The sequence below is a fragment of the Oryx dammah genome, unplaced genomic scaffold, assembly GCF_014754425.2.
Source record: "Oryx dammah isolate SB20612 unplaced genomic scaffold, SCBI_Odam_1.1 HiC_scaffold_2, whole genome shotgun sequence".
Lineage (NCBI taxonomy): Eukaryota > Metazoa > Chordata > Mammalia > Artiodactyla > Bovidae > Oryx > Oryx dammah.
In genome coordinates, this window is record NW_024070186.1 from 119,064,867 (window position 1) to 119,089,944 (window position 25,078).

Genomic DNA, 25,078 nt, shown 5'->3' on the forward strand with positions numbered 1-25,078 from the left:
TGAAGGCCTTAAGAAGACAGGTTTTTCTCTCAAGAGAGGGAATTCTGCCTTTAGACGCAGCTGCAACATCAACTTTTCAGGGGTTTCCAACCTCCCAGAGTACTCTGTACACTGTGGACTTGAAGCAACCATGTGATTCAATTCTTTAAAACAGATCACTCTCTTTCCCTTTCTCTTTCTGGCTAGCTGCTGCTGCTAAGTCGCTTCAGTCGTGTCCGACTCTGTGTAACCCCATAGACGGCAGCCCACCAGGCTCCCCTGTCCCTGGGATTCTCCAGGCAAGAACGCTGGAGTGGATTGCCATTTCCTTCTCCAAAGCATGAAAGTGAAAAGTGAGAGTGAAGTCGCTCAGTCGTGTCCGACTCTTAGCAAACCCATGGACTGCAGCCCACCAGGTTCCTCCGTCCATGGGATTTTCCAGGCAAGAGTACTGGAGTGGGCTGCCATTGCCTTCTCCGTTCTGGCTAGCTAACTAGTTCAATAAATAGATATACAGACAGATACACATCTTATTGGTTCTGTTTCTTAGCTAATACAGGGTCTAATATAATTCAGTAAACCCTTTCCAAAAATAGTTCTATGATCAAAAGCTATGTAAAAAGCAAAGTTACACAGTTCTGTTTAGGATAAACTGATAGAACTGTTTTATTTGGTGCCACAGCCAACTATCTTACAAATCTTCTGACAGTTTAGACTTGTATAAATCCTCTTACTATACTAGAGGGGGAAAATCGAAGTTGAAATGACACCAGACAAAAATTTTCATTTGTGTTGATAAATATAATCCCAGTGAATGAGAACATTTTCTTTAAACTGTGAATAAAGGTAAACCCTCATTCATCTGGCATATTTTTGGTTCATATTGTAGTGGCAATTCTTTGCAAAGCAAAGGCTGATGAGTCTTCCCTGCCATCGCGGCCATGTTGCATACATCCTACCATCTGTCAATCTGGTGCTTTTCACAAACACTCAATCACACATGTCAAGCACTTTCCCCTTGTCCCACTTCCCAATACCTCCCCACCCCACACACATATACACAGGGTTCCAAGAAAATGTCTTTCTTTCCACTATACTTTCTGCATTGCTCATTACAGAGGTCATATAAAGTTCTCTGGTTGTAGCCGTTGTGACTAAAAAAAAAACCCAAAAAACTGTAGACTGTGTGCAGGTGACTATAGCTAGGATGAGAGGCCCTGTAAAGAAATACAAACAATAAAAGCAGCTGCTGGGTACCAACTGCAGCAGAAAGGCAGCTGCTTTCTTTCCATCGAGGTGGAGCAAAGCTCCCTCCTAGGCAGCAGTTGTTACGCCAGCCATAGCTTCCGAGGCTAATCTCCTACCACCCCAACAATTATTTGGAGAACAAAAGGAAAATGACCGAGTTCCTCCCTAAATCAAGGACACACATAATGAATTTCCTTCTCTACATGGTTCATTCCTCAAGACAGGAGAATGTACATCTCGGAAGAAAGGAACATACACTTGATTAATAGCAGCTAGTTCCACTTCAAAAAGATGAGATGGATCATTATAATTATTTTTGAAAGGAATAATTGTGGCTATTATTTCTGGAGTGGGGTCATCTCACATAGTTATTCTCAAGGTTTTATACTGCTATGCTTTAAATGCAGGAGTCTTTTGTTCTTCATATTATAATCAGGATCTTGGGGAAGAAGGGAGTTCTCACTCTTCACACTTTAGCTTAGAATATATTTAAAACATATTGTTTGCTTTGGGAACAAAACACATATAAAAATCTTGCTTTCCTTATAGCACCGAGATAGGTCATCATTCTATGATAGATTCAGATACCCCTTGTTGGAAGGAGTAACAAAGAGAATTATTAAACCATGATCAAAGGCCAACTCTCACATGGTCTCCACACTGTTAGTTTTGTGAAAGTCAAGTTATTATCACCTCTCCAGGAGAAGGGAATAGAAGGGAATGGGCAGAGAGGGAAATGACACAGGTCTGCAGAGGTGAGTGCTCAAAAAAACAAAAACAAAAACAAAAACAACAAAAAAAATTGCTCATCTTAGCTCCAGGAACCCTTAAAGAGGGAATTTCATTAAGTAAAATAACCTTTCAGTATCCCCTAGACTAAACTGTGAAACATTTTTGAAAAGCATAAAATCCTTATTTATGGCAGGAATGTTTGAAATTCAAAAGATAAATGCCATTCGGAATGCAACCATGTTCTAGGTATCTAATATGTAATGGGACACAGCTGTAATAACAGCCACTGAACCAGGGGGCTCTCTATATCATGTCATTAGCTGACTTGTTATAAGCCAATCTTCTAGTCCTTTTTATAAGGGCCACTGGGGTAAAAAATAAATATATCATGTACTGAACATCTGTGGTGCTGTCACAAAGCACCACTCATATCAACTTTCAAGCTTATATCTTAGGCTATATACAACAGACTTTTTAAAATGGAGATTAACAAAAAGTACAGATCAGGAACTCTTAAGTCTTTATTCCAAAAGAAAAAGGATACAGGAATGCTGTGGTTGTGCCATAGGTAACACAAATGGCAACTTTTCTATTGTTTTAGTATATTATTTTGGGTTTGAAACCATACATGCACTCTTGGTAAGATGCTGTAGGTGAATATTTTATATATGAGATTTAAGTGAGGAAAGAAATGTCAAACTATTGATATTAAGTTATCAAAATCATGAATCAGCACTTAAGAACACACAATTAAAAGCAGCAATTCCTGCTGGAGCCTTTTTTAAAAAGAAATAAACTTATCTGGTCATATTAGAAGCTATTTCTTTCATTTTTCCAATGTCAAATAAAATATAATACCCATCTCCTTTAAAAAGAAACAAGGGAAGGGAATAAACATTTGAAATAACTAGGAAATATAACCAGTTATAAAACATTTTAGAAAAAAAATACATAAAACTGATTTATTTATGAAATAAATAATAATAATGAATATTAGTGTAGTTCATCCATGCTCATGCTCAGTCATGTCCAACTCTTTGCAACACTTTGGACTGTAGTCTGCCAGGCTCCTCTGTCCATGGGGTTTTCTAGGTAAGAGTAGTGGAGTGGGTTGCCATTTCCTATTCCAGGGGATCACCCCAACCCAGGGATCGATCCCATGACTCCTGTGTCTCTTGCTTTGTAGGTAGATTCTTTACCTGCTGAGTCTTTGGGAAAGCCCCAGTATAGTTAATATAGATTGGTTTTTGTAGAGAAGACATGGTTGGAAGGCAGAGATCCAGTTAGGGGTTATTTTATACAATCTAGGCTGGATGTGTTGGGCTTCCCAAGTGGTGTTAGTGGTTGAGGAACCCACCTGCTAACCCAGGAGACATAAGAGACAAGGGTTCGATCCTTAGGTCAGGAAGATTCCCTGAAGGAGGGCACAACAACCCACTCTAGAATTCTTGCCCGGAGAATCCTACGGACAGAGGAGCCTGGAGGGCTGCAGTCCATAACATAGCAAGGAGTCAGACACTACTGAGCGATTTAGCATGCAGGTATGCAGGCGGGATATGAAGGAACCAGCGTTGTGGCAATGGATATGGTAAAACGTGGTCTGGTTCTCGTCATAATGTGAACGCCTATTTATAGAATATGCTGATGGGTCAGTTGTAAGGTGTGACTGAGAGGAGTCAAAGATAACTTCAACAGCTTTAATATGAAAACTTGGAAGGATAGAGTTGTCATTACCTGAAATGGGAGGCCTTTGACTTATTGATTTCATAGTCACCATTGCCAGGCATATAGCACTGATGGGCAGCAGTATATTACTCAAAAGGTTACAAATTTCCCCTTGGTGGTTTGAAAAAGAATCTTAGGTGCTGTATGGACAAATATTTAGTGAATGATATTATCTTTCTATATACAGAAGTAAAGTTCTCTTTTCAAATATATTTTAGGTAAAATAAAAAATGAGCCTTCATTCAATTGAGTATATTGCTAAATTTTGACAGTGGTTGAAGCAAAATCCCTGGGAGCATGCAGTTGTTTACTGAAAATTGGGAAATTCTGTAGTACTGAAAAGACCTGGGTTCAAATTCTCTTTAGCCACTTAAGTTAGATAAATGAGAACAGTTAACTAAATTCTTATAAACACTTCATTCTTCTATAAATAAGGGTAATATTGCTCAAATTACAGGGTTGCATTAAAGCTTAAGTGTTGCCCATAAAATATACAATACGGTATTTGGCAAGAACCTGGTTCTCCACATTTGGTTGCTACTTTAAATAATAAACATAATTTTGTGCCTATTCAACAGTTCTTGGGGCTATTATAGCAACCCAAAGGTATGCACAAATAAATACAAAACATCTAATGCCCACCACATGTGCTAAGTTGCTTCAGTCATGTCTGACCCTTTGCGACCCTACGGACTGTAGCCCACCAGGCTCCTCTGTCCATGGGATTCTGCAGGAAGAATACTGGAGTGGGTTGTCATGCCCTTTTCCAGGGGATCTTCCAGACCCAGGGACTGAACCCACGTTGCTTATGTCTCCTGCATTGGCAAGTGGGTTCTTTACCACTTGCACCACCTGGGAAGTCCCCTCAGTTCATTTAAGTAAGAAATAACTACTGACAGTAGAAAAATGTTTATTATTAAAAAATATGTAAAATGCTTCTTAAGATCTCATTCAGTATACTAAAACTAACAGCAAATAGTTATTTAAATACCAGCATTACCTGTGAAATGCATATAAATTTTTGAATTTATATGTTCCAAGAAGACAGACTATCTTCCAACAGTGTATATCAAGATTGACCTGGATGAAAAATGGTGGATATTTTCTTTATATGTACTTCCTTTAGTAGATTCTTTTTTTTGAAACTAGTCAAGGCTATGGTTTTTCCCTTGGTCACGTATGGATGTGAGAGTTGGACTATGAAGAAAGCTGAGTGCCGAAGAATTGATGGTTTTGAGCTGTGGTGTTGGAGAAGACTCTTGAGAGTCCCTTGGACGGCAAGGAGATCCAGCCAGTCCATCCTAAAGGAAATCAGTCCTGGGTGTTCATTGGAAGGACTGATGCTAAAGCTGAAACTTTGGCCACCTCATGCGAAGAGTTGACTCATTGGAAAAGACTCTGATGCTGGGAGGGATTGGGGGCAGGAGGAGAAGAGGACCACAGAGGATGAGATGGCTGGATGTCATCACTGACTCGATGGACATAAGTTTGAGTAAACACTGGGAGCTGGTGATGGACAGGGAGGCCTGGTGTGCTGCAATTCATGGGGTTGCAGAGTCGGACACGACTGAGCGACTGAACTGAACTGAATATTTGATAACTTTTAGAATTTTACAATTTAATTGGAAATATCTGTAATTATTAAAAAATGATGTTTTTAACTTTTTAATAGAGACTGAGTAGTAACTTTAAACTTTCACTGTGTGTTGTACTTTGCTCAGTTGCTCAGGGATCAAAGCCAGGTGTGCACTATAGGCAGAGTCTATATCACCTGAGCCGTCAGGGAAGCCCTATGCAAACCAGGCATATTCAAATGAGATACAATTAAACTACACATACAACTGCCATTTAATTTGAATATAATTTAAAGTATTTTATTTCTTTTTCTTCTTTGAGTAGAAATATTTGGGATAGGGTACTGTTTTTCTTGCGAGGGGGGCATCACATAACAAAAAACAATCATAGGGTTTTAAAAATGTATCTTCTAGTAATAAAAAAGATGAAGCTATTACAGGTAATTTGGTATTATGTGTGAATTCAAAATAAATGTGTCCTTGGGTGGTTTCACTGAGCTGCTGATGCTTACTGAAATCTCTTGGCAGTTGGCCTTGCCTCCCTTTTCTTGGCCAAACTAATCAATTTCATGCTGGTTTCTTAAAACCTTTAAGATCTCCTACTAAACTGAGAGCTCCTTGAAGATAGTAGCCACATCTTAATCGTCGTTTTATCCACAGTGCATTCAGCACAGTCCCTGCCTCATAACAAGTGCTCAGTCAATATTTAGGGAACTGAAAAAAAGCAATTTAGTCATTAAATGTATTATGAACTGCCAAAGAAAACCAGGAATTGGCTAAAAGTTATTTTGTTCTGTAAAAGTACATTTGTGGCTAAATGTTCCAAAAGTTCATTCATGATATTACTACCAAGTGTTGATCAGTTATAAGTACCAAGCACTGTAAGTGCTTACATGGGGAATTATTCTTGTCTTTACTTCATCTCCATGGAGACATAGTCCTTATTTAATACATAACATAGTTAAGAGTAAAACTATCTAAGTTCAAATGATTTAGGACAAAACAACTTCTTTCTCTCAGATCTGTTAGATCTCACATATTTTGCAGAACTTACTTTTTCTAGAACTATATTTTCTTGAGATATGTATACATACATAAACATATAAACACAAAAGCACACATATACAAACAAAACAATAAGTTGTTGCAAAACCTAGTTCTTTATCTCGCTGTTTTATATTGGGACTTTAATAAATATCTGTCTTCTATCTGTAATAATAAGAATTTATGAAAATAGCTTAGAACAGAAACATATCTCAAATAAGATCGATGAGATTCATTTTTAAACTTTTCAGAAATAAGGACTTTAAACCAATCCTTCTACTATATTAATTCAAATTGAGAAACATGCTTGTTATATTTTAAATTTTAGTCCTTTTCTAGGAGTTGATTTTATATTAAGCAATATATTTCAGGTGTCAACTATGACACTCCCTCTCATTTTATTTAGTCCTCACAATAATCCATATATGTATTAATGTATCCATGTCAAAAAGGATGTAAAGACTTCACATTAGTCCAGTCCCTGCCTTAAATTCATTTTAAAGCAATATTAGGACTGAATGCACAAACAAACCAAATTTAAGAATTAAAAAAATTTACTCACCTCACTATAAAGTGTCAACACTTGGATTTACAACTGGATTTTTGAAACTGTCCTGCAACACTCTGCTCTTAAAATACTGCATTTTTTGAAAATCATATTTGTTTCAATTGTAAGCAAGTACTAGACATTTTCCCCATGAAAACATGATATATTTTGCATCAATTTAGTTCCCTAGATTATACAACTGGAAAGAAACTTGGAAGTTATTCAGTCCAACTGTTGAGTTTCAGGAAAGAGATAAAACAATGGCACTGATAAAAGTGACCTACTCAGCGGCCCAAACAAGAGTGGGAGCAGAGAGGGGTATTCACCTCTATTGATAGACATTCTAGAACTCTTCCTGCCGTGACATAGAGCTCCACTTTAAAGCGATTTCTTGGACAAAACCGTGACAAGACACAGATTTTCTCTCCGAAGGTTTGTTATAATTATTTTTTTTCCTACTGGAATAAAAATGAAAACTAGTTTGAGGTTACTTCTTGATAACAAACTGTCAAAATAAATGATTTTAAATTAACATTGACTGGTAGTAAATGTAATCTTTCAAAGCTACTTTAAAAGAGTTTTTATTGTTTGGTTTTGGCAAGAAAGATTTGGATAAATAGCTTTTCAATAAGAATTCAGATTTAATTTCTTATCAAGATTGTTCAAATTACATGAAATTTTGATTTCAAAGAAAAACAATCAAACTATCTATGTTCCAGGTAGTCATGAATTACAATAATATGGTAACCATCTTTACAGATTTATCTTTTCAGTCTTAATTATGCAAAGCCATAGGGAAAAAAAATCCTAACACTTAAGAGAAGGAACTTTGGAGATGTAAAATTGTGGGCAAGACATTTAACCTCTTATAGTCATAAAATTGTTATCAGGATTAAATTAGATAATTATGTAATAGACTATAGTGCAGTGTTAATCATATCAAGAGGATTTAGATCAGCAATTATTACTGGTGAAATGAGGTAGAAAATATGAGTTTCCCATTTTTTGGCCTCAGCATTGTTTGGTTTAGTATGAATATTATAGCGTTTCAGGGCCCCAGTACATGGGGATGCCATACATAATAATTCTTTTAATTGAATACTTATCATGGCAATTTTATAGCAGATGGTGATATAGTCCCCTGAGGAAGGGGTGATTTTTTTCCAATTTGGACAACGGTGCTGTATGGATAGGATTATAAAGTGAGAATGCTGGGCTACATTATAGTCATTAACAGGAAGATCGTTTTTGAAGATACTGAAATATAATTAAGAGTTTATAAAGAAAGAGTTTGACTAGTGGTAGTAGGATTTTTGCTTTGAACATCAGAGCATCTTTTTCTTCTAAGTATTTGCATTTATTCAACTTCTCAATTATTTGCACATATTGCAATTATTCCCAACGGATCTTCTATATTTAGCTTAACTCTGGGGTAGAATATATTTAAAGATAAATTATTCTCTTCAATGTGTTTTGATACTAGAAATTCTTATTTTGGGGGAACAACAACAATAGAAAGATTTCTATCGAATACAAATTTTTTTTTTTTTTAGCTCTGAGAAAGATTCAGTGAAAACAAAGTTAGCATTAAATGGTTATTTCTTCTTTTATAATTTTTAAAAATAATTTGAATCAATTTATTTATTTATGTGGGTGTGTGTATGTTTACTTGCTAAGTCATATCCAAACTTTTGCAACTCCATGGACTATAACCCACCAGGCTCCTCTGTCAAAGGGATTCTCCAGGCAAGCATACTGGAATGGGTTGCCATTTCCTTCTTCAGGGGATCTTCCCAACCCAGAGACTGAACTTGCATCTCCTGCATCAGTAGGCAGATTCTTCACCACTGAGCCATCAGGTAAGCCCTCAATTTTTATTTTTTAACTGAAGTATAGTTGACTTGTAATGGTTCATGTGTACATACACACACACACACACACATATACTGCAAAAAGGCAAGATGGTTGTCTGAGAAGGCCTTACAAATAGCTGAAAAAAGAAGAGAAGCTAAAGGCAAAGGAGAAAAGGAAAGATATACCATTTGAATGTAGAGTTCCAAAGAATAGCAAGAAGAGATAAGAAAGCCTTCCTCAGTGATCAGTGCAAAGAAAGGGAGGAAAACAGTAGAATGGGAAATACTAGAGATCTCTTCAAGAAAATTAGAACACCAAGGGAACATTTCATGCAAAGATGGACTTGATAAAGGACAGAAATGGTATGGACCTAACAGAAGCAGAAGATATTAAGAAGAGGTGGCAAGAATACACAGAAGAACTATACAAAAAAGATCTTCACGACGAAGATAATCACGATGGTGTGATCACTCACCTAGAGCCAGACATCCTGGAATGTGAAGTCAAGTGGGCCTTAGAAAGCATCACTATGAACAAAGTTAGTGGAGGTGATGGAATTCCAGTTGAGCTGTTTCAAATCCTGAAAGATGATGCTGTGAAAGTGCTGCACTCAATATGCCAGCACATTTGGAAAACTCAGCAGTTGCCACAAGACTGGAAAAGGTCAGTTTTCATTCCAATCCCAAAGAAAGGCAATGCAAAAGAATGTTCAAACTACTGAACAATTGCACTCATCTCACATGCTAGTAAAGTAATGCTCAAAATTCTCCAAGCCCGGCTTCAACAGTACATGAACTGTGAACTTCCTGATGTTCAAGCTGGTTTTAGAAAAGGCAGAGAAACCAGAGATCAAATTGTCAACATCTACTGGATCATTGAAAAACCAAGAGAGCTCCAGAAAAATATCTATTTCTGGTTTATTGACTATGCAAAAGCTTTTAATTGTGTAGATCACAAATATATGTGGAAAATTCTTAAAGAGATGGGAATAGCAGACCACCTGATCTGCTTCCTGAGAAATCTGTATGCAGGTCAAGAAGCAACAGTTAGAACTGAACATGGAACAACACACTGGTTCCAAATTGGGACAGGAATATATCAAGGCGGTATATTGTCACCTTGCTTATTTAATTTTTATGCAGAGTACATCATGAGAAACACTGGGCTGGATGAAGCACAAACTGGAATCAAGATTGCTGGAAGAAATATCCATAACCTCAGATATGCAGATGATACCACCCTTACGGCAGAAAGTGAAGAGGAACTAAAGAACCTCTTGATGAAAATGAAAGAGGAGAGTGAAAAAGCTGGCTTAAAACTCAACATTCAGAAAACTAAGATCATGGCATTTGTTCCCATCACTTCATGGCAAATAGATGGGGAAACAGTGGAAACAGTGGCAGACTTTATTTTGGGGGTTCCAAAATCACTGCAGATGGTGACTGAAGCCATGAAATTAAAAGATGCTTGCTCCTTGGAAGAAAAGCTATGACCAACCTAGACAGCATACTAAAAAGCAGAGATGTTACTTTTCCAACAAAATCCATCTAGTCAAACTATGATTTTTCCAGTAGTCATGTATGGGTATGAGAGTTGGACTATAAAGAAAGCTGAGAGCCAAAGAATTGATGCTTTTAAACTGTGATGTTGGAGAAGATTCTTGAGAATCCTTTGGACTGCAAGGAGATCCAACCAGTCCATTCTAAAGAAGATCAGCCCTGGGTGTTCTTTGGAAGGAATGATGCTAAAGCTGAAACTCCAGGACTTTGGCCACCTCATGCGAAGAGTTGACTCATTGGAAAAGACTCTGATGCTGGTAGGGATTAGGGGCAGGAGGAGAAGGGGACGACTGAGGATGAGATGACTGGATGGCATCACTGACTCAAAGGACATGAATTTGAGCAAACTCTGGGAGTAGGTGACTAACAGGGAGGTATATACATATATATATGTCTCTCTGTGTGTATGGATTCTTTTTCACATTCTTTTTCTATTATAGGTTATTTCAAGATATTGTGTATAGTTCTCATACCATACTTTGTTAACACTAAGTGCTTTAGATAACACCATGTTTTCTTCTCTGGCTGGTTGTTATTTCTGTTCTTATGAGCACTTTTTAGAAGTCAGCAGGAAAAGAGTAACCATAATTCTCTAGACACAAGTCTGCTTCATTCACTGTAATTGTATTAAAGATCAGAAATGAAAATGGGATGAGATTTCAATATAGATCTTGGAAGCCCCCAAACTGTCTCCATTTGCTCATTTTCCCTACAGTTGTGACTTTAAGCTCACATAAATGTTCTGAATAACTGTCAGGACAATATATGGCTGTGCTTTTGTTCAGCTTATTGTTCATGCTGCAGATACGTAATATGCCTCCATACCAGGGTGTGATGGCTGAAAGGCATCATTAATGTGTTAAATGATGTGGAAGGCTTCAGGCACACTAGGACACGTCATGGCAGAATGATATTCCCAGATGCACAGGTCTCTGCCTTGATTTCAAATCAGAAAGAGAAGCTAAGTTACCACACAAGCAAAATGCACAATGGATATTACAATGCATATATTCACCTGTTATCTCTGGGCTCGATTCAGACGTCACTTGTTTGTTGTGAGAAATAAAAGGTAAGGCTTCAATTCTTAGGGTTTATTAATCACACACATGAAACAACAAGAGGAGGATTCATCAGAGTTCATTACTGGACTCTTATTTCCTCTACTTAGTAGCTGATTTTCAGTATATTTTGACTTTCTATTTTACTATACTGATGCTATATAACACCTTCCTTCATGCTCAGACAGAAGGCATGTAGATGGTCTGATATCTACTTCCAGGGTACATAACTACATGGCCAAATACATTTCTATAGAGGCTATATTGATATATGTCCATACTTTAATAGCAGATCCAAGCTGTAATATGGGGCCCTAAATGGGAAACCTTAAAAAAGAAGGGCTAGCTTTGCAGTTTAGAGCTAAGATGGTGCCTGGCAGAAGAGATGAGGGCACGGCCTAAGTTGTCTGTCAAAACTTTTGATTGGCTCTCTTGATTTCCGTGCACGTGGACAGTGCGTGATCACCATAGACTCCTGTTATAATGATGGCACATGACGATTTGACCTTTAATGTGATTGGTGCAACTATGGAAAGTCCCTCACAAACCCCACCCTGCTTGCCTTTATAAACCAAGAGCTTGCGGCAATAAAGTGGAACTGCTTAGACGGAACCCCTGTCTCATCTGATTGTCTCTCGCTCGCGGAGGGGCTGGGTTGGCGGACAGCAGGCTCACCTCTCCTCGGGATACCTCGGCTTTGCTGAGGGAAGTTCCACTGCCTCTCTCCTGCGGAGCGCTGCCCACGCCCACCCGCACTGTAAACTTTTTCCACTTTTATTTTGAAATGTTTGCTTCTTCAGCACTTCTAAAGCTAGTAAGCTTTAAAGACCTTTAAAGGAAGTAGGCTGATATGTGTGCTTAAAGGTCAAAGAATGTATCGGCTGATTTAAATTGTACCAGTAACAAAGTTCTAAACTATAGTCCTAGAATCACAAAAAGTAAATAAAACAGAAAATTTATGAGTGGATTTCCAGCTCAATCCCTTCATATGATGGATAGTAATTTTTAACTGGAAAAAAAAAAGACATTTGCCTTTGATCATTAAATTAAGCGGGCTTGCCTGGTGGCTCAGATAGTAAAGAATCTGCCTGCAATGCAGGAGACCTAGGTTTGATCCCTGGTTTGGCAAGATCCCCTGGAGAAGGAAATGGAATTCCACTCTAGTATTCTTGTCTGGAAAATCCCCATGGACAAAGGAGTCTGACAAGCTACAGGCCCTGGCATCACAAAGAGTTGGACCTGACATGCAGATGACCCCACCCTTATGGCAGAAAGCAAAGAAGCACTAAAGAGCCTTTTGATGAAAGTGAAAGAGGAGAGTGAAAAAGCTGGCTTAAAACTCAGCCTTCAGAAAACGAAGATCATGGCATCTGGCCCCATCACTTCATGGCAAATAGATGGGGAAACAGTGGAAACAGTGACAGGCTTTATATTTTGGGGCTCCAAAATCACTGCAGATGGTGACTGCAGCCATGAAATTAAAAGACGCTTGCTCTTGGAAGAAAAGTTATGACCAACCTAGACAGCACATTAAAAAGCAGAGACATTTTGCCAGCAAATATCCATCCAGTCAAAGCTACAGTTTTTCTAGTAGTCATATACGGATGTGACAGTTGGACTATAAAGAAAGCTGAGCGCCAAAGAATTAATGCTTCTGAAGTGTGGTGTTGAAGACTCTTGAGAGTCCCTTGGACTGCAAGATCAAACCAGTCCATTCTAAAGGCAATCAACCCTGAATGTTCATTGGAAGGACTGATGTTGAAGCTTGAAACTCCAATACTTTGGCCACCTGATGCAAAGAACTGACCCACTGGAAAAGACCCTGATTCTGGGAACGACTGAAGGCAGGAGGTGAAGCGGATGACAGAGGATAAGATAGTTGGATGGTGTCACCGACTTGATGGACATGAGTTTGAGTAAGCTCCAGGAGTTGGTGATGTTCAGGAAGGCCTGGCATGCTGCAGTCCATGGGGTTGCAAAGATTCAGACATGACTGAGTGACTGAACTGAACTGAGTGACTAAGCACATTAAGTGGATGATAGAGGCTATTCTGTTTTGAGCCAAGGCTAAGAATGTTTTCCTTATATCAGGAAGTTTCTTAGATGCTACCCTTCTTTACATAAAGTAATGGTCCTTCAACAGGAAATTTAAATAAAATTAAGTCAACCCTTCTGTTTTTTAATAATATTGTTTACCAGTCAATTTTCACTGGGGTGGCAACAATGAAACTCCTAGAGAGACATCAAGCACCTGAAAAAGTCCTTCCCATAAGTATTGATTCCTTTTCCCATCTTATTTTTTGTATCTGGCTTAATTTACAGAAAATGGCTAATTTATTCATTACTGTAGATAAGAACTATGTTATAGATAGAAACTGAAGGTAAACAAAACATCAGTTTATTTTTGCCAAAGCGACATCATGGAAGAACTGACAAAAATTGATTAATATCTGCAGATAAGATCACGATATGGATGGATATGAATGTTCTGATTTTTGACAAATCTATTGAGGTTATTACTCTAGGAAGTTCACAGTAAAGTATTTAGGAGTAAAGGGGCATGATATCTGCAATCTACCCTCAAGTGGATTAGAAATAAGTATCTACTTACACAGAAGGTGATGGGGGGAGAGTATGATAGAGCAAATGTAGTAAAATATTAATTTTTAGGAAATCTGGCTTAAGGGACCGATTCCCAACCTTTTTGGCACCAGAGACCAGTTTCCTGGGAGACAATATTTCCCTGTTCTTTTTAAAATTAAGCTTCTTAAAACAGATTGAATGAGGTTACTCTTCACTCATAATATGTTTCCATTTACTATCTCACTACCTACATACCAGTTGCTGGGCCTTCACTGCATATTCAACCTGATATCGTTTTATCCTTTAACAAGATCCGTCTCCTTGTCTCAGTCTAGACTTCCTACTACCCAGGAAACTCAGTTCCAATATATATATGCTGCTATGTTGTTTTAGTCGTGTCCGACTCTGTGCGACCCCATAGATGGCAGCCCACCAGGCTCCTCCGTCCCTGGGATTCTCCAGGCAAGAACACTGGAGTGGGTTGCCATTTCCTTCTCCAATGCATGAAAGTGAAAAGTGAAAGTGAAGTCGCTCATTCATGTCCAACTCTCAGCGATCCCATGGACTGCAGCCCACCAGGCTCTTCCGTCCATGGGATTTTCCAGGCAAGAGTACTGGAGTGGGGTGCCATTGCCTTCTCCGCCAATATATATATATACATGTCCTTTATTTGATTTATTTCTATTTTTCAAAGTACATCTAAATTGTTTTCTCCAAAATTTTCCTAAAATCCTTTAATCACCACTTCTTAACTCATTTCATTATATAGTATCTTCTGCATTGAAATATACTTGTTGATCCATTAACCCTTTTTATAAATTGCTCAGTGGAGAGAGGTTGCTGAGCAACATGATATTCTGATTTTAATTAACACAGTTAAGTCAAATTCCCTTTTATTTTGGAATCTCAAAATAATTAAAGGAGGACTATTATATTTCATGGTATTGTTTATTTATAAACATTATGACAAAGAACCTTAAAATCTTACACTAAGTGTGGAGAAAAATATGAATATCCAAAACAATTCAAAGGAAAAATTAGTAGCATGTGAGTACTTCTTAAATGTTAAATGTAGAAGATGAACCAAAGATGACACTTGAAAAAGTGTTAGAAACTGGTAAACTGAGGAAAATGGCAGTCCCATTAACAGAGCAAAAAAAAATTAACGCGAGAGAGTGGTTTGAGAATCAATGTTTTCATTGTTGGATGGTGGACATTTCCAGTAATCAATCACTCATTCATCAATAAACATTTGAGTGAACACAAGGTGATAGAAGGCCCTGTCTGAAGTCTGAGAATCACAAATGTGAATATGAGGCAAGGTCCAAGGCATGTGCGCTGTTGTGTCCAACACTTTGCGACCACATGGACCCTAGCCAGCCAGGCTCCTCTGTTCATGGAATTTCCCAGGCAAGAATACTGGAGTGGGTTGCCATTTCCTTCTCCAGGGAATCTCCCTGACCCAGGGATTGAACTCACGTCTTTTGTGTATCCTGCACTGGCAAGCACATTCTTTACCAGCTGAACCACCAGGAAATCCCAAGACAAAGTCCAGGCCTTTATGAAATCCACACTTTTCCTAACAATCGCATTCACTTTAACAGAAAGATGTAAGTAGGAAATTATAACTGATTCTCAGGAAGGCACTTTTGTAGAGTGAGGACAGAAACCAGACTGGACTCTGAATGAGAGAACAAGACAGAAGAAAATATCTAAACTTAGTTTGAAAAATAGGAGAAAATAGGATAAAATCACGAAGAGTAAAACAATTTGGAATGTGCACCCCTGTGTGTATGTGTGTGTTTGAGTGTGTGTTTATTGTTGTTGCAGATGCTTATGGAATTATTGGTATCTTCCTCTAAGATGAAAAAGACTTGTGCAACATAAAAGGCAAAGACAAAGAGCCAGAAGAATGTTTGTCTAAGATGTTAGCAGGGGAAGTGATTTGCTTGAGAGGACATTCTTTAGAATCAGGAGTCAATGGGAGTAGTGCATAGCAACAGGAGGGATAAGATTTAGAAAAGCCAGTAAGATAGCATTTTCTTTTCCCTCTTAAACTTTATGGTCTTAGTAAGTTAGGCAGTGTAAGGCGAAAAACACACCCCTGTGTGTCTCTTGCACACAGTGCTTCCCTTGTGGTTATTGAATGTGTGGGGATTTTCTCCACACCAAGCAATCTTGCAACACCAGTTGGGTGTCCTATGATTTAATTCAAATCTGACACTAAATACCTGGAGTTTGCATCAAATCTTACAGGTTAAGGGCTCTAGTCCCACAAGACCTCCCCAAACCCCCTTTCAGATACTAATCTCAAGTCTAGGTTTTATTGTGCTTTTAGCCCACCAGGTATAAATCAGAGGTTTCCACAACCTGCTATTAATGTTCAATTAATTTACTAGAGCAGCTCACAGAAATTAGGAAAACATTTTACCTACTAGTTTATACTTTATTATATAAAAGAATAACTTGGGAAACACCAGATGAAGAGATGAACAGGGCAAGATACTGGGCAGAGAATTTCAAAATTTTCTCCAGACACATTACCTAATAACACATCTATCCAGAAACTCTCTGGATCATGTCCTTTGAGTTTTTAAGGAGGCTTCATTACATAGGCGTGATTGATTACCTCATTGACCAGTGATGACTAAACTCTATCTCTGGCCCTCCCTTGGACTGCAACAGAGATAAAACCAGTCAATCCTAAAGGAAATCAACCCTGAATATGCATTGGAAGGACTGATGCTGAAGCTCCAATACTTTGGCCACCTGATGCGAAGAGCCATCTTATAGGAAAAGATCTTGTTCCTGGGAAAGATTGAAGGCAAAAGGAGAAGAGGGAGGCAGAGGATGAGATGGTTAGGTAGCATCACCGACTCAATGGATATGAATTTGAACAAACTCCGGGAGATGGTGGAGGACAGAGGAGCTGGCATGTTACAATTCATGGGGTGTGACAGTCCAAAGAGTTGGACATGACCTAGCAACTGAACCACAACAAGACTCTCCACCCTCCTCAGAGGCAAAGTTGAGGAGTGGAGTGGCTAAAAGTTCCAACTCTCTAATCACATGGTCAGTTCCCCTGGCAAATAGCCACCATCCTTAGGGGCTTTCCAAAGTGAACTTCCAAATTTCACCTTATTAAGGTAAACTCAACTATGACTGAAAGGAGTTTTTAATGTATAACAAAATACCCTGTATTGCTCTTATCACTTAGGAAATTCCCTGAATTTTAGGAGTTCTGTGCCATAAATTGGGACCAAGAACAAATACATATTTCTTGCTATAAATCACAATGTCTCAGAGGGAAAATCATCTGTGTAGAATGAGGGAGTAAGGGATAAGGTTAAATTTGGGGAAAAGTGGAGATGATAAAGAAGATCTGTTGCAGAATAACCCTAAGAAACTCTGTGATAAATGACTGAGAAGCAAAGACTAAGTTTATTGTAGGTGTCATAGGTCATGGCAGATTTTCCTAGGAAAGTCCCCCTCTATCTCAAAGACAGCATTCCTTTTTGTAGCTATATGGCATGAATTATAGAATGATAGAAAGAACATGAGAATGAAGTTGAAACTGGAGTTGGATTTGGGAGCCTTAAGTAGAAGTTTGATAATTTGATTAAAAAATTGACAAAGCTTCTTGGATCTCGGTTTTAAAAAACGAGGGTAAGGTGGATCTCAAAACTTGAAAGCCAGTATATTCTCTTTAGTGTCCCCTCTTCTTGTCTGAGATTGTTACCTGCTATAGGATAGTGGGGGAAAGGGCAGATTCTATGATGCAAGTTAAGAATAAACAGACAAATATTCCACTAGTGGAATGACTTTTCCAGAACTGAAAGGTAAATATACTCATTCAAAGAAGTAAACAAGAAGTAGCAATTTACCCCAAGGTATAACTTTACAGGTTTTCATTCTGCAATCTGCAGTTCTCTCTGTACATGTTTGAGTGATGGATTCATGGATATAATCTTTATGTAGAGACCGTGCTTTTTATCTCACTGACATACCTTGTGAAAGTATTAAAAGCTGGGAACTAACATCCGAATTTACAACATAATCCTCTACAATTTAGAAGGTGCCTTATCGTGTGGTCATCGCATGGCATTTACAATGTAATCAAGAGAAAAATCAACAAATTCAATCTCACAAACTAAATTAAAAAGGACACATTCATGTTTCCCCTTTATAGCCATGTCAGAGATAGAGAGGATAGGAGGAATTTAAACACCAGGCATCATAGCTGTCATAGCCATATCTTTCTAGAGTTAGGGAGCTCATTTCTCAAGGCTACAAGTCCATTAACCTTCACAAGAGCAAAAATAAAGCAAAACAATGAAACACTCTGGAGAACTGGCATTGCTTCTAATCTTGCTTATATATCTCACCGTAGGGATTTAAAGATGGAACAAAGACCTCTTCTACCCCAGGCACAAAAGTGACACAGACTCCCTGAAATAAATGTATAAAATGCCTCATGGTATATGTTGTAGACATATTTGTGATTTTTCTGAAAAATGAGAGTGGGGTTAGGAAAAGTAACCGATATCATTCCTGTTGAATCTTTGTCCTACCCAGTGATTTGCAACTGGGAGGGCCAAAGTATCAACCCCATTTATTTTTTAAAGTCTTGGTCTTTTCTTGGTTGCCACTTTACCTAGATTCATTCACTGTATATATCTGGAACATTAGTTTCCTGATAAATGCATTGTCACAAAGCCAGAGGTCAATGATAAGATAGGAAGCAAGGAGAGCTTGCTTGTTTTTATACATTTCTGTTTGACTTGGGAGATAATTATAATGCAGATTGATGCTCCTATTTTAAACAAGGTAGTAAATCAGAGTAAAATATGAGATTCAGGAAAGCCATTTGCCACATAATTATAATTTCTTAAAATTCCTGCATTCAATGAATATGAGAAGCTGTAATCATGTGATACATAGCAACAACATTACTCATCTTTTTTTTTTTTTTTTCTTTCATGGAAGCCAGTTAAATAAACCTAAGTTACAAGTCTTTAAATATTATTAGTTACAAAGTTTAAATATCATTAACTGAAGCAAAACAAAAGCATATGTTGCTTGAGATCTACCTTCTAGTGGGAGAGATTACAGATTCAGTAAGGAAGATTAAAATAATGATTAAGTGTACTTCATTAAAAAGTCATGTCTTTTCCACAAATAAACTTTATTTATCACCATGAGACAAGTAGTATTATAAGAATTTCATCAATATAGGAGACTAGAAAAAATGTGGGAACAAAAGAGAGGTTTAGAATCAGAAATAGACACATTTAAGCATGGACTCTGCCAGGGGTTATATTCAAAACATATATCAACTGGCATGGCAGGGACATGGAGCCTTCAAGTTGGAAGAGTTCCAGCACAGGGATCTAGAGACCCCTCTGATGCCAGGATTTATCATTTTGGTTGCTGGATTAAGGGAGAGGAAGAAGGGGGACCTGAGGTACTGATATAGAAATGCCTCTAATGCCAAGATTTATCCCTTGATTGCTAGACTATGGGTGAAAAAAATGGGGGACCTGATATATTGGGTTTAGGGGCCCTCTCTCAGGGTACTTGAGGAATTATCAAGTACAGTACATTTCTGTGCTCACCTGCAGAAGTAACTGTACTTGCTTTTAACCAGTGTGGAAATAAGTACACAATTTTACCAACCAGCAAAGTCATACTCGTGCATACTTGCTGGATATTAATCCTGATGATATACTACTTTTGTACTTTGGTAGTTTAACTAAATTCCCTGAGTCAGACAAGTGAAAGAAAGTGATGAGTTCCCTGGCTAGTTATTTGGCTGCTCTAAGACCTCTTCTAGCTGATAAAATGCAGTCATCTTTCCTTTCTCTTTCCTTCTGACATTCAGTATTCATATCTTCAAAGCAAAGAACAAATTTTGCTTGAGAGCTGGGGGACTTCCATAATTTAAACCAAATGCAGAAAAGAAGCTGAGTTTACTTTCAATCCTAACTTCCAGCTTGGGGAGCGTGACCCTGGGAGCAGACATGAGGGTCTGTAGTTCCGGTTGAAGCATCCTCAGAGTGCCACCCTTTTCTTCCTTTTCTCCCTTTTTGGCTCCAATGTTTCTTTGCTTGCATAAAAATTATACAATAATATCTCTGAATTGAATTGCTTGAAATGCATCTCTAATTATGCTATCTTATAGGAATAGTTATGCACAATAAATATCTATCAGCTTAATTTTGCATGAGCTTTGTTGATTTCATTTTATTCATTCATCCTAGTTATCACCTTTGAAAAATGATTGCCTTATTTTAAAGGGATATCACTGGTAAGTCTCTGTATACTCTACAAAGTGCAACTCTTCGATATGTTTGAGAGAATCGCAACTAAAACCCCATCAACAGTTCTGGACACCAAACTGTTAAAAAAATAAATAAATCACAAAAAGAAGATTTAAAGAGTGATCGAAGATTTAAAGAGTAAATTTACAGGATTTACTAACTGTACAGAAAAGAGAAATGTTGTGAATGTAAGGAAAAAGTGAGATGTTTGTGTGCTTAATTTTTCCATTCTACATTAAAGGTTTTTGCTTATGATTGGGCAGTATAGCTTTTCTTTTTGATTAGGAAAAGATTGTCAGAGGAAAATATAGTTGATGAAATCACCAAAAAAATGTATACCTGGAAATTTTTATATCAATGATTAAAACTGTTTTCCAGCAAGATCTCTTTTTACAAGTTTCTCCTCAAATTCCATATTTTTAATTTTAGGATACAAATTGTACCTATTAAATAAAATGGATTTATTTTCTTCTTTTTAATTAATCAGAGAGTTTTAACTGTCTGAACTATACTACTCAGAGCTTCTGGGGAGCATAAAATAACTGATCAACTATACACAGATAAAATTATAACTAAGGTAAAGATATTTATAGCTTTAAATATCCTGTATATGCTTTTCCAAGCTTGAGCCAATGTTCTGTTTAATTCTTGAGAATATGGAAATGTTGCAAGGAACCCCACAAGAACTATCTCCAGAGCCCCAAATATTTAAAAAGCTTTCAAATTGTTAAGCAATGGATTAAACTAGTTTAAAATCATCTAACAAATATGATTTATTTTCACTCTGAAGAATGAAATTGAGCTAGTTAATGTACCATAACTGTCCAAAAGTGATAGAAGAAAGTATCCTTTTCACATCTTTTTTCACCTGCCCTTTCTTCCATTCTTTTCTGTTGCAACGGTTACTTGGCTCTGAGATGGCAAAAGAGGAAGAACCCAGCATGTACTCACCAGCCTGGTTAGTTGTGATGCTGACTGCAGCAAACTGTCTTGGTGGTGAGCTCAGCTCTGACACCCCGTTAATGGCATCGATCTCAAAGGTGTAGTTAGTGTGTGCCAGGAGGTCTGTCACTGTCACTGTGGTGTTGGTGAGTCCAAACTGTCGAGGGAGGAAGCGGACATTTGGACTGCACGGCTCACACTGTCTTACATTCCACCCACATTTTTTACATATGATGTTGAAGGTAACATCCTTCCGGCCTCCTGTGTCCAGGGGCCAACTCCAGTCCAGGATAACCGAGGTCTCGTTTATATTAGATATCACATTTCTCGGTGCAGACGGAGGTCCTGCAAAGTAGTTCAACAAAGATTAATGAGCCTCACATTGGTTTTCTACTACAAGGGAAATAGATAATTTACAATGGAACTGAAAGAGGTAAATAACCTTCTTGTCTTTTATTTTATACTTTTAATTCGTCCTTAGAGGATCCGGGAGATTATAGACACATGGATTCCAGAGGACTGCCCTCCCCAGTCTACGAATGGGGGAGTTTGGACTCCAGGTTGAAGATGCATTCACAAAGTCCAAGGAAGGAATCTACCACGAAATTCAATGCCCTTGTGAATAGTTATGAAAACCTTAGTATTAGTTTTATAAATCTTAGTTCATTTTCCCTGTGACCTATGACCAACACATAACAAGAGGGAATAGAAAAGTAAAAACACAAATCCCATGCCTATAACCTCCCCTACCCTGTCAAAATAATGCAAGATCTAAAGCAAGATATAGAATTTTTTTTTTCTTTATAGGGGTCCTGTTGTAGGAAGTGATTTAAAAACTAATTCATTCTGTATGATAAATGTTGCATTTGTGGTGAGCCAAGCATGGAGAGTGAAGCAGAGAAAGCTTTTAATTTGCACATGGATAACAGAAGGAAATGGGCCAAATGCTAAACACAAACAAACAAAAAAAACACAATAACAAGAAGAAAAAAGTAAATAAAGCAAACATGGAGGCATGGGTTGCAGCAAAACTACTCACGGGTACAAGCCATGGATGGAGGGTCTTTGTCTGCTCGGAAGTAATTATTTTCACACCTGCAGTTCACTGAACCATCTTCGTGAGTAGAACTGTGAGGTGGACACTTAGCACACTTCATATTACCATCTGAAGCCTTGTAGAAACCCGGTCGACAAGCTACAAACAAAATGACTCTTTTAAAATTCTGTGATAAATTTGAAAGTGTATCCTTGAAAATACATCAAACAGATTTCAGGAGGCTAGGGCATGCATTTATCATGAATAAAATCCTTTTTTTTTTTTTTTCCTCCCAGAAATCACAGAAGCAAATAATGTGGCCCAATATAGTTTCTCCATGTATATGTTTGTGTTTGCACCAAATGTTAAAAGTGTCGGGGGGGACCCACAAGAGTTAGATTATTTTGGCACTAGAGTGTGATGAAATTCCCAGTTCATGTTTTCACAGCTTTACTTGGCATTGGACCATTTGTGGAGAAAACAAAGCAAAGCCATGTCATCATGCAGCCATTTCCTTTTAAAACATGATGCGATGTGCACAGTCTCTCCCCTGCCGCTAGCACTGTATTACATACCCACTTGTTTTCCAATCAGTTTATGCGTAAACAATTTTATTCTCGCGAATGGTAAACTGAAGGAAGAAATCATGGCTTTGTCTATATTTTAAGGTTCTTTATATACAGATCTCCTGAGCAATGACATTTTTGGTCTCTCTTGACAGTGTCATTCCTTAACTTCTCAGGTAATGGCCGAAGATAAAGATTTTACTATATTTCCTTATTTGAATCTCAAATACATAGGGAGGTATAATTTATATTTAGACTAATGTACATGTGAATATTTACTAGATTAAAGCTTTTTAAAATAATCATGTTATCTTTCTTCCTGGTAGTATCTCTGAATGATGTGTGTTTCTTTCTTTTCTTTTTTTAGCTCAATGAAGTGGTTACCAGATATTGATTTCAGCTGTTCATTTAGAATTCACCATTTATTTACAACTTTTACAGAAATATCTCCATTATAGTCTTTTCATTTAATCTGATATAAAATTTAAAATGTACTGTTTCATTTGGTCCATTTTCATAATTATAGTGAGAACTGAAATCATAGCGAAAATCCTAACAAAAATCCCTTGACATTCCTCTGAAGAAGAAATTCAGGATCTTTAGCTTTAATTTCTTCTAGATTATCTTTGGAAGCCAGTAATTTCTTAAGTCTCTAAACTCAGTTTCAAAGCTACACTGAGATTTGATGGCTTAAAGCACTTAGATAATAGACTGCATAGACTATCTTTATGATTGAATTCCAAATTGTTAATATCAACTTCATATTGTGAATAAGAGGTTATTTACATTTAAATAAAACCTTTATGAATAAACCTTAACTTTTATAATCACTAAATGCATATTGAAAGATAACACACTGTATAATAGTGTATCTTCCTATTGAACACTTCTTGGGAGATAGCACTGCTGAGGAAAATACATTGACAAGGCAAAAAATTAGATTAACTTAAAATAATAGTCCTTGGGTAGAGAAGATCCCCTGGAGAGGAAATGGCAACCTACTCCAGTATTCTTGCTTGGAGAATCCCATGGACAGAGGAGCCTGGCGGGCTATAGTCCATGAGGTCAGACATGACTTAGCAAGTAAACAACAAACAACAAAATGACAGTAATCATTAATCTAGTCTTACTGTTTTCAAATTCCTACTAAGAATGGCTGCTCTAGGATCATATTACATTAAATTGAGTAACTTTTGGTTCTATATTGAGAGCCACTCAATTTCTATTGCCTTAACCAAACTTGAGTGCATGAAGTGAAAGTTGCTCAGTTGTGTCCAACCCTTTGCAATCCCATGGACTATACAGTTCATGGAAATCTCCATGCAAGAACACTGGAGTGGGTAGCCGTTCCCTTCTCCAGGGATCATCCCAACCCAGGGATCAAACCCAGGTCTCCCACATTGCAGGCGGATTCTTTACCAGCTGAGCCACAAAAGAAGCCTTAACCAAACTTAGATTAGGATTATAAACTTTGAACATTGTCCTTAAACACTGATTAGGAAGGTCCCCTCATATCTTGTGTCATATTGCCCCAGGGGGAAATGATATAAAGTCTAAACAAATTATGCATTTAACTTCTGATTTCAATTTAGCTCATCACTGAAGTGCATTTGAATTTGCAAGAGGACATTGCTGAGTCTCTAAAAGATTAAGTTGCAGTGTTCCAAGTACTTTGTTATTTTGTTTGCTTGTAAATTTATCTCTGCGTTTTTGTTTGAGTCTTTTATGGTTTTTACAACATTTAGCATAAAGGTATTCACTAAACACTCAATCATTTTTTGTTAATATTATAAATGGCTGTGTATATGATACTTAAAAGACAAGACAGTCATATAATCACTTCTTAGCTACAGCACCACAACACAGAATTTCTGGTAGTATTGAAAGTAGCTAGTTATTAAGCCTAGAAGTTAAGAATATAACTTGAGCTAATAACCAGACTTGATCTAATTTTGAGTAAATAATAACCTTGGAGATGAGAACAGTAAAAGTAAGGTAGGTAACATGTGTTAGTTGCTCAGTCACAACTGACTCTTTGCGACCCCATGGACTGTAGCCCACCAGGTTCCTCTGTCCATGGAATTCTCCAGGCAAGAATACTGGTCCGGGGTGCCATTCCTTTCTCCAGGGGATATTCCCATCCCAGGGATGAAACCCAGGACTCCTGCATTGCAGGTAGATGCTTTACCATCTGAGCCAATGCAGTTTAATATATATCTGTCAGTCATCAACTTTTGTCCAGGCTGCTTCTTAGTCTTAAAGATACTAATGTCCCTAATTTTGTCCATCCCAAAAACGCTTTTGCTATGTG

At 37.6% G+C, this 25,078-nt stretch overlaps 1 protein-coding gene across 1 annotated transcript in view; it reads right to left on the reverse strand.

Moving 5' to 3' along the window:
- EPHA3 (EPH receptor A3) overlaps positions 1 to 23,514 on the reverse strand; it is a 139,290-nt gene extending 115,776 nt beyond the window's left edge. Inside the window, exons 1-2 of the mRNA XM_040226815.1 lie at positions 22,205 to 23,514; positions 21,175 to 21,510 (exon numbers count right to left, since the gene is read on the reverse strand). Of these exons, the coding sequence (XP_040082749.1) occupies positions 21,175 to 21,510; positions 22,205 to 22,322 (454 nt within the window). The 5' untranslated portion in view covers positions 22,323 to 23,514. The remainder of the gene's footprint in view (positions 1 to 21,174; positions 21,511 to 22,204) is intronic.
- Positions 23,515 to 25,078: the final 1,564 nt, after the last annotated feature.